At 50.5% G+C, this 15,288-nt stretch overlaps 1 protein-coding gene across 13 annotated transcripts in view; it reads left to right on the top strand.

The window, feature by feature from the left end:
- Positions 1 to 15,288, top strand: part of unc13bb (unc-13 homolog Bb (C. elegans)) — an 807,248-nt gene that overhangs the window by 642,109 nt on the left and 149,851 nt on the right. For all 13 annotated transcript variants that reach the window (XR_015074481.1, XM_085972924.1, XM_085972914.1 and 10 more), the window contains one exon: positions 14,892 to 14,981. Coding sequence is in view for 12 of the 13 variants with exons in the window: in XM_085972924.1 (XP_085829050.1) it covers positions 14,892 to 14,981 (90 nt within the window). In the remaining variant the exon portion in view is untranslated. Of the gene's footprint in view, positions 1 to 14,891; positions 14,982 to 15,288 lie in introns of those variants that run through there.

Genomic DNA, 15,288 nt, shown 5'->3' with positions numbered 1-15,288 from the left:
AGCAGCATTTAAAGGGATCATCAGCAAAATCTTGCAGCTGACATGTTTCTCAGTTTGACTGGCTCTATGTAACTTTCTGCAACTCTTGCAGCTTTCTAAACTTCTTTCAAGTTCTTAAGTTAACTGGGAGTGTTGTTGCAAGTGGAGAATGCTTTAGTTCTTATTTAAAGGCTTCTCCTCACAACACTTGCTCGCAGTCATGGGGGATCTACTTGCAGTTCCCCTCATGCTCAAGTATCTTCGGGAGAGGGAGCGGAGGCAGCGAACAAGAGAAGATGCGCGCAGAGGGAGGAGGAGGGCTCTCAACAGGAGGCCTTACCCACCATGGGACTTCAGAGAGAACTTCTCTTATATCCACTTAAGCGAGGAGCAGTGTATTAGGAGGCTCCACTTCACCAAAGAGGTGGTCACAGAACTCTGCCACCTCCTGCAACCAGACCTGCAGCCTCAGAGCACGGTGAACACGGCTCTCCAGTGGCCCTCAATTTCTTCACCAGCGGATCCTTCCAGTCTGCAGCAGGAGCTAACATCTCCCAGATCGCCATCCATCCCTACATCTAGGATGTCACAGAGGCTCTCTGCACCAGGAGAAGGGACTGCGTTTTCCTCTCTCTAACAGAGAGGAGCAGGAGGAGCGCGCATGTGCCTTTGTCAGGATAGTGGGCTTCCCAATGGTGCAGGGCACCATCAACTGCACCTACGTGGCTTTGTGCACAGCGCATACCAATCCTGAGATCGTCCATAACCACAAAGGCTACCACTCACTTAGGGCTGGATTTTGCCAATGGGGAGCTTTTGGAGGCGGGACTCCCACTTGTTGGGTTTTAGCCCCGCTTCCATCGACCTGTGGCCAACCCACGCTATTTTCCCTTGATTGACCTTGTTAAGCCCGCCCAGCGGGCTTAGCAGGCCAATTAAGGGAAAGCCAGTTACAGGTGACATCAGCGAATGCCGTTTCATCTGTCAAGAGCTTTTGACAGATGAAATGTCATCGTTTGACAGCTCTGTGAAGCTGTCAAACACTGACAATCTGTCTTCTAAGTTGTGTCTTTACTCAAGAATCAATTAGAAAGCCTCCCTGACCAGAAAGCAGAAGGCTGCAGCTTTTGACAGTTCAGCGGCCATTCTGCTTTCTGTGCCGGTGAGCTGAGGGACTCCCGAAACCTGAAGGGAGGAAGCCTGCAGGAAGAAGTAAAGATAAGTAAAACTTATTAAAACACTTTATACACACCTCACACACTTAACTCTGCACACATGCACCCATTACTCACCTGCACACTCCGCGGACATCTTGGCCCCTCCGACCCCCACAGAACGACGGCCCGCCTCGCTGACCCTAGCGAGGTTCGGAACCGTCGGGAAGCCCACACTTCAGGGCTCAAAATAGGGATTAGCCAAAAACTGCCTGTTAACTACCCGTTAATTGACATTAATCTCCTGGCGCGGGTCAGCTCCCCGCTTCCTGGCAAGATGGCATGGAGGCAGGTTGGGCACCTGCCCCCAAATTCTGCCATTTCCCTGGCAGTCCCGCCTCCAAACCCGCCTCCCCAGGGCTGGCAAAATCCAGCCCCTTGTATTCAAGACTCGTGAAACCTACCTGCTGAGCAGAAATCAGATGGTTGCTACATCAGAGAATGCAGCAGCCATCTGTCATCTCTGCTGGTGAGATGCTGGTTCCCCAACTGTTGAAGCCTGCAGGAAGAAATAAAGGTAAGTAAAGATTTTCTATCACTTTACACTCACCTCACATATTTACCTCTCCACACTTGCACCCATCACTCACCTCTACAGCGCACTTTTGGACCCATCCAACCCCTGCAGACCCACTGTTCGCCTCGGTGACCCTGGCGGGGTTTCCTGACGTCAGGAAGCCCGCACTTGCAGGGGTAAAATGGGGATAATCCTCTTAACTACCTGTTAACAGGCAGATAAGTGGCTGCAATCCTCTTCCCTCCTCGGGGAGGCGGCTCCCAGCACGCGTCGGCTACCCGCCTCCCACGAATATGCCACGGAGGCGGGTTCGGGGCGGGATGGACACCCGCCCCCAGATTCTGCCGTTTTCCCGGCAGTCCCGCCTCCCCAGGGCTGGCAAAATTCCCCCCTTAATGTGCAGTTGTTGTGTGACCACGCCCAGTGCCTCCCGATTTGTCAATGCCCACTACCCTGGCAGCAGTTATGATGCCTTCATCCTGCGCCAGTGTGCTAGCAATCTTCCAGCCACCACGTCAAACCCGAGGGTGGCTGCTCAGAGACGAGGGCTACCCACTCTGCACCTGGCTCATGATTCCCCTCTGCAACCCCAACATTCGTGCCCAGAACTCCTATAATGAGAGCCATGCTGCCACCAGGAACATCAGTGAGCAGATCATCGGGCTGCTGAAGCAATGGCTCCGCTGCCTTGACCGCTCGAGAGGAGCCCTCCAGTACTCGCCAGGGCGGGTGTCCCATTTCGTGGTGGTCTGCTGCATGCTTCACAACTTGGCCATCATGAGGACGCAGCCCTTGCCAGCAGGGATTGCGGGACCACCTCTGGAAGAGGATGAGGAGGCAGGCAGCAAATCCTCCTTCCGGATGGGATGACTATGAACGCTTTATCAGACTCGAATTCGAGTGAATGAAATCCAAGATCCCCATTGCTCACCACATTCCCATCAACCACATCCTCATCATACCATCCTTCTGTCATGGAACATCACAGCAGTCTAGGCTGGCTGGCTGACGGGCAGCGGCAAGGGCAATGGCGGAGTGGCAGTGGTGGGAGCAGGAATGCTGTCATCCTGAGAGAGGACAGCAGGTTCCTGCTCCACAGACCCACTACCACTCCCCCGTGGTGGCGCCTCAGCATTCCAGCAATCTGTTGGGAGGATAGATTGCTGGCCTGCCGCGACACCCTGCAAGCCCCTTTCGAGACTCATAAACCCAGCCATGATGGCAGCAGTCTGAGCTTCCACTGTGAGACATTGGGTCGCTTCCGCCTGTGCTGCAATGGAAGCCTTGACATCGCCCATCACATGCAGCATCATGGCTGAGTCCACTGGTCTCTCCTGGAGTTGTCCATCATTTCCAGCCTGGAAATCATGAGCTCCAAGCTCTGTGCAATGCTCCCTGACACTGACAAGAGGCTTTCTGACAAGCTTGCCATTGCACCTAGAATTTCCGTGTGTATGCCCATCACCCTTCTTCTGAAGGCCATCCCATCGAGGTCCTTATCTGAGTTGTATGCAGCAGAGGTCATACGCGAACTCGCCCTCCAGGGAACTGGCACCCGAGCTACCCTTTCCCCCGGCATTGCTGCAGCCCACTCATGCTTAGTGCCTCACCATGTGCAGGTCCTGCAACTATACTACCCTCTAAATTCCACGCAGTGCCAGTTTCTGAGCTGGTGTCTGCGAGTATCAGATGCAGTGAAGGTGTGCCGCCGCCTTCATCTCCACTCTCCTCCATGACTTTGGGGACAGGCTGAGCTGGTGCCAGTTCTTGGTCATCTGAAAGCAGAAAGGCACAAGAGTTGGATTATGGTGAGCGGGAGGGCTGGGGGCGGAAGCAAGATATACATGCATACAGCATCAGTGATGCGCTATCAAAGACTACGAGATGGACTAATATGAAGTAGGCTTTTATTGACTAAGAACTGGAGCATGCCTCTGCTAGTGAATCCATCCTAAGAGCTCCCGGGGGAAGGGTGGTGAGTCACCTTTATACCCGGGCTTAGGGGTGGAGCCAGGGGTGGAGACATGCCTGGACTTGTACAGAGTTAACAGTGGTTTACCACACAGACATGTACAGGGTTAACAGTGGTTTACCACATTCACCCCTCGTTTAAAAAAGAGTCCGGCGGGGTGAAGTGTTTCAAAAGTTCGTATACGAAAGTCTCTCCAGGGGTCTTGTCTGCCGTAATGATCTTCGTGGTGCCGGTTGCGGCGGTTCTTTGCCCGCGGCCGCTTCTCGCGTGGGACGGAGCACTGGCGTGTCGTCCTCTCGGGGTAGGGATGGCACCGGCATGTCGTCAGTTCGTGGTAGACACCCCATGGTGCGTCATGGGTGGAGGTAGTGGATGGTGATCGATGGTGTTTCGGGTGGCACCTGAGGGTGCGAGGTCTCGAATTGAGACTGTGTCCTCCCGCCCGTCAGGATACGCCACGTAGGCGTACTGTGGGTTGGCGTGGAGGAGGTGAACCTTTTCGACCAGGGGGTCCGTCTTATGGCTCCTCACGTGTTTCCTGAGCAGGATGGGTCCCGGAGACGTCAGCCATGGCGGTAGTGATGTCCCCGAGGTGGATTTTGTGGTGTATGTGCCTTTAAGAGCAATTATGGTGTATGTGCCTTTAAGAGCCCCAGGTGTGCGTAATGCCGGTAATTGCCACTTGGGCTATATAAGCCTGTGTATTGTGTATATCCTTTAGAAACCCCCCCCAGACTTGCTTAGTAAATACCTATGAACCAACTCCTGTCTTCAGTGTCTTTATCTACACACGGACACTACAGTGGCGATGAAGTGGAAACGGACTTACCTGCAATTCGGCAGCACCTCAAGGACATCGATTCCTCCAGCGTCCAGAAGACTCAAGGAAGTAAGAGAAACTGTGGTTTCACCAGCTGGCCAAGCTGGTGACAGGTACTGCGCTAATCCTTCCTGGGCGTCAGGCTGGAGCTCCAGCGGCGGGCTCTACAGCTGAGACAGGCAGCGAAATCGGAGGCAAGCAATAACGGACTGGGAGGGTGCACTCGAGAGACGGCCGGCGCGGCAAGCAGGTCAGCGTTTAGACCTCCGTCGGGAACGAGTCTCCAACAGTGAATAAACGGAAACCACAGTAAAACAGCGTTGTTATCGGTAGCAGCGGCGGGAAAGCACGGGAAGCGCCATATCGTTGCTACAGAGAGAAAAAAAAAGCGCGGGAAGCGCCATATCTTTTCTGAAATGCCTAAATCACAGAATCACACAGAATCACAGAAACCCCACAGTGCAGATAGAGGCCATTTCGGCCCATCGAGCCTGCACCGACACATATCCCACCCGATCCCCGTAACTCCTACCCCACCCTATCCCCGTAACCCCACGTATTTAATCCCCCTAACACTAAGGGTCAATTTTTATCATAGCCAATCAACCTAACCCGCACATCTTTGGACTGTGGGAGGAAACCGGAGCACCCGGAGAAAACCCATGCAAACACGGGGAGAATGTCTGTGTGGAGTTTGCACAGTCATCCGAGGCCGGATTCGAACCTGGGTCCCTGGCGCTGTGAGGCAACAGTGCTAACCACTATGCCACCGTGAAGGTGGTAATCTGGTAATATTGAGGCTTTTGATGGCGAAATAGAAGATTGGACCACATACGTGGAAAGAGTAGAGGTTTATTGCACTGCAAATGGAATAACAGATGAAAAAAAAGCTTCAGTACTTCTGAACTTAATGGGCGCGAAGACATACGGGCTGTTACGAAATTTAATCACTCCAGCCAAACCAAAGGACAAGACTTTTAAAGAAATTGTTGATACCCTGCAGGAGCATTTAAACCCAACACCGCTGCTGATAGCGGAACGATTCAAGTTCTTCAAGAGAAATCAACACAAGAATGAAAGTAACGCTGATTACCTAACCGAATTAAGAAAGCTATCAAAGTACTGCCAATTCGGAGCAGGACTATCGGATTATCTTCGAGACAAATTTGTTTGCGGTCTCTTAAGTGAAGGAACACAAAAAAGACTGCTTTCTGAAAAAGATTTAACATTGGACAAAGCTTTCAGTATGGCTGTATCATACGAAGCAGCAGCAAAAGGAGCTGCAGAGATACAACAAGAGACACAGGACTTCGGCACCCATAAAATGACACAGGAGTTCGGAAGATGTTATCGCTGCGGCAGATCCACCCATAACCAGAGGGACTGCTGGTTCAAGGGCAAAGCATGCAGGCAACATGGTAAGATTGGACACATTGCACAGGTATGCCAATCTGGACAAAATAAATCCACTGACAGAAAACAAAAAATCAATAAAGAAAAGTACAGGAAGGTACAAATGATGACGGACAATAGCTCCGAAGACCAGAATAGCGATAGCGACTCCGGAAGCAAGAGACTAAGCTGTCTCAAATTACATAATGTACTTGCCAAAGAGGATTACCAAACCATTTGGGTTACCCTCACAATAGCAGGGTCCCCAGTTAAAATGGAGCTAGATACAGGATCAGCTCTAACCGTAATAAATCGACGAGATTACGAGAGGCTATTTTCGCATATACCTCTAAAAGACACATCCATTATCTTAAAAACATATACGGGGCAGGAAGTCTACCCCAAAGGAAAAATAAGGGTGCCTGTGGTATACAACGGCAAAGAAATACAAAAGTTGTATTTATACATTCTACAAGATGGTGGTCCACCGTTGTTGGGACGTGAATGGATAAGGAAGATACGTTTAGACTGGCACTCCATTCAGGCACGGACGTTGACCAGTAAGGAAAAAAACAATGATGACATCATACCTGAACGATTAAAAGACATCTTGGCCAACGCCAAAGAAGTGTTTCAAGAGAAACGAGGAACCTTGAAAGGCATCACCGCCTCAATAAAAGTGGAAGATACAGCAATTCCAAAAATTTTTAAGGCAAGACCGGTGCCATACGCAATACGTCCGGCAGACGAGGCAGAGCTGAAGAATTTGGAAAAGGCAGGCGTATTATCCAAAATAGATTGGAGCGAATGGGCAACACCCATCGTTCTAGTCATGAAAAAAACATTGAATAATAACTCTGAGGAACAGAAAAAAATTCGCATCTGTGGGGACTTTAAGGTGACTGTAAACCCGGTCCTTCACACGGTACAGTATCCTCTTCCGAGGATAGAAGATATTTTCGCCTCACTATCCGGAGGGAAACGTTTCGCAAAAATTGACTTGGCACAGGCATATCTACAGATGGAGGTTGAGGAGACCTCTAAAAAGTATCTCACAATAAACACACACAAAGGCCTGTACCAGTACAATCAACTGGTTTTTGGAATAGCATCAGCTCCAGCTATCTGGCAAAGAGCTATGGAGCAAGTCCTGCAAGGGATTCCGGGGACTCAATGCTACCTAGACGACATCCTTATAACAGGAGAAAACGACAACGAGCACCTTGCCAATTTGGAGCAGGTGCTCACTAGGCTGAAAGAACGGGGCCTACGAGCAAATCGCCCCAAGTGCGAATTTTTCCAAAATCAGATATCATATTGTGGCCACATAATTAATAAGGAAGGGTTGCATAAGTCACCTGAAAAAATTGAAGCAGTTATAAAAGCCCCAGCACCTGAAAATGTTTCACAATTAAGGTCATTCCTGGGATTAATAAATTACTATCATAAATTTTTACCGAACTTATCAACTATTCTACACCCTCTTAATGATCTTCTACAGACAGGAGTGATTTGGAACGAAGACTGGAAACGTGCCTTCCATAAATGTAAAGACTTAATCACATCCGAGAAAATTTTGGCTCATTACAACCCATCACTACCAATCAGACTGGCGAGCGATGCATCCCCTTACGGCATAGGAGCGGTATTGTCCCATAGATTCCCTGATGGCTCGGAACGGCCGATAGCTTTTGCGTCACGCTCATTGAACTCAGCTGAGCGTAACTATGCCCAGATAGACAGGGAAGCACTCAGCCTGGTATGGGGAGTGAAGAAATTCAACCATTACCTACACGGACAAAAATTTACCTTGCTGACTGACCATCAACCCCTCATCTCCACATTCAACCCTAAAAAAGGTGTCCCCATTATGACGGCACAAAGACTACAGAGGTGGTCCCTTTTTCTAGGGGCACACCAATACAACATTGAATACAAAGGGTCAAAACAGCATGGGAATGCTGACGGTTTATCACGCCTACCATTGCCAACGATAGAAGAGGCACCTACAGTAGACCCAGTAGAGATATTCCACTCTACCATAGTGGAATGTCTACCGGTGACAAATTCTGCCATTGAAAGGGAGACAAGAAATGACCCTACTCTCTCACGGGTCTACGATTTAACAGTGAAGGGATGGCCAGCACATGGCGAACCACTGTTGCCAGCATTCTCGCAAAGAAGAGAACAGCTGTCAGTGTGCCGAGGAACCTTGATGTGTGGATCCAGAGTGGTGATTCCACCCAAACTCCAGGATAAAGTGCTAAAGGAGCTTCACGAGGGGCATCTGGGTGGAGTGAAAATGAAGAACCTAGCTAGGGCGTTTGTATGGTGGCCAGGTATCGATGGAGACATCGAAGACATGACCAAGAGCTGCCTAGGATGCCAGAAGGTCCAAAATGCTCCGCCACAGGCCCCTCTACATCCATGGGAGTGGCCCTCATCTCCCTGGCAAAGGGTGCACATCGACTTTGCTGGTCCATTTATGGACTCAATGTTCTTAATCGCAGTTGATGCACACTCCATGTGGCCGGAGGTAATAAAGATGTCCTCCACCACCACGGAAAAAACCATCACAGTATTAAGGACCATATTTGCCAGGAATGGGCTGCCGGAGCAGATATGTTCTGATAATGGACCGCAATTTGTGTCCGAAGAATTCAGAAAGTTCTTAAAGAACAATGGGGTAAAGCACTACACGTCCGCCCCATACCATCCCGCCACCAATGGATTGGCTGAAAGGTTTGTCCAGACCTTCAAGAAGGCCATCAAGGCCATGGGTAATGAAGACATAAAACTTCAGCACAAGGTGGATAACTTCTTATTTGCATATAGGAATGCAACGCATATGGTTACTAACCAAACTCCCGCCATGATGTTCTACAATAGAAACCTAAGATGCCGGCTGGATTTGGTCAAGCCCAACATCCGAAGGGACGTGGAGAACCGGCAGTTTCAGGGCATGAATGAAAGGCCAACTAGGGCCTTCCAGATAGGCCAACCGGTTTTGGCCCGGGACTACCGTACCGAGAAATGGCAGCCTGGAACTATCTGCACACGATTAGGACCACTGATGTATACCGTGGACATCGGAGACAGCATAATAAGGCGCCATGCTGACCAAATCATCAAGTCATCCGAAAAGGGACAACCTACACCACCACTCTATACATCTAACGATGAAGTAGAGATACCCATATCTACTTCCGATCCGGTGATACTGGAGCCCGATGAACCCGACACTGGCCTTCAAGCCGAATCAGCCTTGCCAGAAGAACCTACTACACCACCAGAAACTACTACACCCCCGAGGCGTTATCCGGACCGAGTCAGGAAGCCTCCTGAGAGACTAACTTATAATTAATTGATACAGCAATGTATATTATTTTGCATATATCATGTAATTAATAATTACTTAAAATATGATGTACTAGTTAGCTAGAAGGGGAGGAATTATGGTGTATGTGCCTTTAAGAGCCCCAGGTGTGCGTAATGCCGGTAATTGCCACTTGGGCTATATAAGCCTGTGTATTGTGTATATCCTTTAGAACCCCCCCCCCAGACTTGCTTAGTAAATACCTATGAACCAACTCCTGTCTTCAGTGTCTTTATCTACACACGGACACTACAGATTTCCTGGGGAAGACGAACATCTTCTCGTGAGGGGTGGCGTTTGTGGCAGTACAGAGCAGTGATCGTATGGAGTGGAGCGCATCGGGGAGGACATCTTGCCAGCGGGTGATTGGGAGGCCCTTGGATTTTAGGGCGAGCATGGCGGTCTTCCACGCCGTTGCGTTCTCCCTCTCTACCTGTCCGTTACCCCGGGGGTTGTAGCTGGTAGTCCTGCTCGTGGCTATGCCCTTCTCGAGCAGGTACTGGCGCAGCTCGTCGCTCATGAACGACGAGCCCCTGTCGCTGTGGATGTAATTGGGGAAGCCAAATATGGCGAACAGGTCGTTGAGGCACCTGATGACTGTGGCGCTGGTCATGTCCGGGCAGGGGATGGCGAAGGGGAAACGGGAGTACTCGTCAATAATATTGAGGAAGTACGTGTTGCGGTCAGAGGAGGGAAGGGGCCCCTTGAAATCGACGCTGAGACGTTCGAAGGGGCGGGTGGCTTTAATCAGGTGTGCCCTGTCTGGCCTATAAAAATGCGGTTTGCATTCGGCGCAGACCTGGCAGTTCCTGGTCATGGTCCTGACCTCCTCGATGGAGTAAGGCAGGTTGCGAGCTTTAATAAAGTGGAAGAACCTGGTGACCCCCGGGTGGCAGAGGTCATTGTGGAGGGTCCGTAGCCTATCGACTTGTGCGTTGGCACATGTCCCACGGGATAGGGCGCCTGGGGGCTCATTAAGTTTCCCGGGCCGGTATAAGATATCGTAGTTGTAGGTGGATAACTCGATCCTCCACCGCAATATCTTATCATTTTTGATTTTCCCCCTTTGTCTGTTGTTAAACATAAATGCTACTGACCGTTGGTCAGTGAGCAGGGTGAAACGTTTACCGGCCAGGTAATGCCTCCAGTGCCGTACAGCCTCCACTATCGCCTGGGCCTCCTTCTCGACTGAGGAGTGTCGAATTTCGGGGCCCTGGAGGGTCCGTGAAAAGAAGGCCACGGGTCTCCCCGCCTGGTTAAGGGTTGCGGCTAGGGCGAAGTCAGATGCATCGCTCTCCACTTGGAAAGGGATGGACTCATCCACTGCGTGCATTGTGGCCTTCGCAATGTCCTCTTTTATGAGGTTGAAGGCCGCACGGGCCTCTGCCGTCAGGGGGAAGGAGGTTGACTTGATGAGGGGCTGGGCTTTGTCCGCATAGTTGGGCATCCACTGGGCGTAGTAAGAGAAGAACCCTAGGCATCTCTTCAGGGCTTTTAGGCAGTGGGGGGGAGGGCGGGGTAGTTCCAGGAGGGGGCGCATTCGGTCGGGGTCGGGGCCGATGACTCCGTTTTCCACCACGCAGCCAAGAATAGCGAGGCGCGCGGTGCGGAACATACATTTTTCTCTGTTGTATGTCAGATTCAGCCGTTGGGCCGTACGGAGGAATTTTTCTAGGTTGGCGTCGTGGTCCTGACGGTCATGGCCGCAGATGGTGACATTGTCTAGATAGGGGAAGGTGGCCTGCTGCGCGTTCTGGTCAACCATCCTATCCATCTCCCTTTCGAAGACCGAGACCCCGTTGGTGACGCCGAAGGGGACTCGGAGGAAGTGGTAGAGGCGACCGTCAGCCTCGAAGGCCGTGTACTGGTGGTCCTCAGGCCTGATGGGGAGCTGGTGGTATGCCGACTTCAGATCAATCGTCGAGAATACCCGATATTGTGCTATCTGGTTGACCATGTCAGATATGCGGGGGAGTGGGTATGCGTCTAATTGCGTGTATCGATTGATCGTCTGGCTGTAATCAATAACCAGGCGCTGTTTTTCGCCGGTCTTTACTACCACCACTTGGGCTCGCCATGGGCTGGTGCTGCCCTCGATAATCCCTTCCCTCAGGAGTCTTTCTACTTCTGATTTAATAAAGCTCCTATCCCCGGCACTGTACCGCCTGCTTTTAGTAGCAATTGGCTTGCAGTCTTTGGCGAGGTTACCGAACAACGGGGGGGGTTTGACCTTCAGGGTGGACAGGCTGCATACTTTGCACGGCGCCGTGTTTAAATTCTGCCAGCTGCAGACTGTAAGTGGGGGCAGGGGCCCGCCATATGCCATCGTGACGCTCTCCAGATGGCACTGGAAGTCTAATCCTAGCAGTACGGGAGCGCAGAGCTGTGGCAGGACGAGGAATTTAAACTCTCTGTACTCCACGCCGTTTACTGTCAGAGTCGCTACACAGTAGCCGCCGACGTCCGCCGTATGGGACTTTGAGGCCATAAAGACCTGGTGGCGTGTGTGCATAACCGATAGGGAGTAGCGTCGCACCGTGTCGGGGTGGATGAAGCTCTCCATGCTTCCGCAGTCGAAAAGGCAATTTGTGGCATGGCCATTTACCTTTACGTTCATCATGGACCTGGCTAGTTGATGGGGCCTAGATTGGTCCAGGGTGATGGAGGCCATCGTTGAGGTCGGTGGGTCGCTGTAGTATTTGCCCGCGCCAGGGGCCTGGTCCCGGAATGGTGTCCAAGATGGCGGCTCCCCCTCGGCTGGTGGTGCCCAAAATGGCGGCCCGCACGGCTCACACGTGGTTGGTGGGGTCCAAAATGGCGGCCTGTACGGTTCACACGCGGCGCTGCTGGAATTGGGGGTCGATTTCGCCCTGCACACACTCGCGTAGTGGCCTTTCTTGCCGCATTTGGAGCAGGTCGCGTCCTTTCTGGGCATTGCTGTCTGGGGTGCTTGGCCTGGCCGCAGAAGTAGCATTTCTGGCCTCTGGTCATTGCAGCTGTAGTTGGGCTGCTGGCGGCTTGTGGCCTTACCGGGTCCCAAGATGGCTGCTGCCGTGGCATCCACGTGGCCATCCGGTCAGGGGGGTAGGCGTCCATGTTCTGGAGGGCCACATCTAGCGAGTTAGCGAGGGCCACCGTCTTCTGCAGGTCGAGCCCCCTCTGTTCCAGCAGCCTCTGCCGAGTATAGTTGGACCTGATGCCGGCTACGTAGGCGTCTCGGATCAGGTCTTCCGTGCATTCCTTGGCCGTCACTGCTTTGCAATTACAGTCCCGGCCGAGGACTCTCAGTGCCAGTAAATATTCTGCGCCCGATTCCCCGGGGCGCTGTTTTCGGGTAGCCAGGAGGTGTCTGGCGTAGACCTCGTTAACAGGCCTCACGTATTGTTCCTTTAGCGTCGCGATGGCGGCCGCGTAAGTAGTGGCGTCTCGGATGATCGAGTAGACTCGGTGGCTCACCCGTGAGTTCAAGACAAGCCGTTTCGCGTCATCTGTAGCGACGGTAGTGCTGGAGGCCTCCAGGAAGGCTTCGAAACAGCTCAGCCAGTGTTCAAAGTTATTGGCTGCATCTGCTGCTTGAGGATCCAGGTCTAAACGTTCCGGCTTCAAAATTTGCTCCATGTCGAAAATTAGTCAATAAAATTGATGCGCTATCAACAACACCAAAGACTACGAGATGGACTTATATGAAGTAGGCTTTTATTGACTAAGAACTGGAGCATGCCTCTGCTAGTGAATCCATCCTAAGGGCTCCCGGGGGAAGGGTGGTGAGTCACCTTTATACCCGGGCTTAGGGGTGGAGCCAGGGGTGGAGACATGCCCGGACTTGTACAGAGTTAACAGTGGTTTACCACACAGACAAGTACAGGGTTAACAATGGTTTACCACAATCAGCAGCTTGTAAGTGAGAATAGATTGTGGGATGAAGGGGAAGTGGGATGTGGGAAGGATTCGGAATGACCATACAGTTATTGTCCCCAGAGTCTTCAACTTCGCCCGTTGCCATGGCCTCGGTGACTTACCCTCCAGTGATTTCAAGCACCCGCTCCTCCAGTTGGCTCAAGGCCTATAAAGTGGCTTGGCCACCTCCCATCTGCCGCTGCTCGCAGCGGTTGTGAGCCACCTTGGCCTGCAAGAGAAAGGGAAGTGTGTCAGTGGGTGTGGTGCAAAGTGTTTGGGTGATGTGCCTTCCATAGTTGAATAGCTGTCAATGTGTGCAAGGTATGAAATGTAAGTGTGAGTGTTGCAGCAATGGTAAGTTGTGAGGGTGAAGTGAACCTATGATTGTGAGGTATGAGTGATAGATAGAGATTGTTGGTAGGTGAGTGATGGGGGTGTGGTGCATTGAGCAGTGTGTGAGGCTTGTGGTGCAGATGGTGGGATATGGCATTTGCTGAAGCCTTCACTCATCTTGACCTGCTGTGTGAGGTCATTAAACTTCTTGCGGCACTGGATCCATGTTGGCCATGATGTATGCAGCTATCTCTTGCCACAGCCTACTGGAAGTGTGCTTTGCGGGATCAGGACACCCTGCCTTCTGTCCACTGCCACTACCAATGCCTCGAGAGCCGCATTGGAGAACCTTCTGGCTCGTTCTCTGTGCTGCTGCTGAGCCATGCCTTCCAACTCCAACTCCAATGAGGTGCTGTTGCATCACAGCATCTCCCCTTTAACTATTGGAGAGAGACTAGGCCAAATATTACTGGCCTTAAAACTGCATCCGATATTGGCCCACCTGTTGAGCGGTAAGCCAACCAGCAGCGCGTTTACCACTGAGATCAGCACTCCAATCACGTAAATGAGCAGGCAACACGAATTTTGCATGCTGGCTGCACTGCTTTGAACTGGCGCAGCCAAATAGCACTGGCCCATGACACCACCTATTTTCAGGCCTTATCCAATTTCTAGGCCAAAATGTTTGTCTCGATGTGTGGCTATCAGTTTGGATCTGTCCAGTCAGAGCAGTTGAGTTTGGCTGCAGTCTTACCAGTTCTGTTCACTGTGGGTCTCCCATACTGAAAGTTTAATTTGTCAGAAAGATGTCTCTGATCATGTTCTGATAAAAGGTCATCGACCTGAAACGCTAACTCTGTTTCTCTCTCCACAGATGCTGCCTGACCAGCTGAGTATTTCCAGCATTTTCTGTTTTTATTTCAGATTTCCAGAATCTGCAGTATTTTGCTTTTGTATTAATTTCTTTTGGACTGTTGTGGATCAGAACTCTATTGCACGTCATCTTGAGCTCTTTCTCATAATGTAATTAAGGATTCAGCAATTGATTTTAATGAGATACCATGGTTTTCTATCAGCTATTCTATATTCAACCCCAGTATACTTGGAATCATTATTACTGATGTAAATTTGGGCATCTTGTTTTATTCAGTCTGAAGGTGTGTAATAGTAAGGTGTTTAGCAGAAGATGAAATCTTGGCTAGGTGTGAAGAAATGCTAGACTGAGTCCTGGTTTGTGTGCTGAACACCAGAAAGAGTGTGGAATACAGTTACCTAAAAATTTAACAAGCATTTTAAAAAGTATAACTTCAAATTCATGTTTTGTTTGCCTCGATCTGATGTCAAAGAAAAATGATTATTTGAAGAATTTGAAAGCCTGTTTTATTTGACAGAACAATTTCCCTGCAAGTAGCCCTGAACGATTGCAAGATCTGAAATCCACAGTTGATCTCCTAACCAGTATAACTTTCTTCAGAATGAAGGTAATCTCTTTGTACTGCCATTATATTCTGCATTTTCTGTAAAATTTAAACAATGAACAAAGTGCAATAGTTTCAAATTCAGAAAGGAGGAAAATAAGTCTGCTTGTAGGTAAGGTTCGGTGTGATTTTTATAACATCTCTTTTTAATTTATCTTCCCTTTTAGGCCTCCCTTCTGCAGTTTTCTTGTCACCTGCCTACTTGCCTCTGGCCACCCCAACTCTAGACATTAAAAAAAAATGTTAACAACCTCTCTGGCCCCATCTCTGTGTAATTCTTTTTGAGACATCTTTGTGGGTTTTCCCCTCC

The sequence above is a fragment of the Somniosus microcephalus genome, chromosome 2, assembly GCF_052327205.1.
Source record: "Somniosus microcephalus isolate GS21.2 chromosome 2, FLI_Smic_1.0, whole genome shotgun sequence".
NCBI classification, from domain to species: Eukaryota; Metazoa; Chordata; class Chondrichthyes; order Squaliformes; family Somniosidae; genus Somniosus; species Somniosus microcephalus.
Note: the sequence above shows the minus strand (reverse complement) of the source record. Positions and strands in the feature narration are given on the sequence as shown.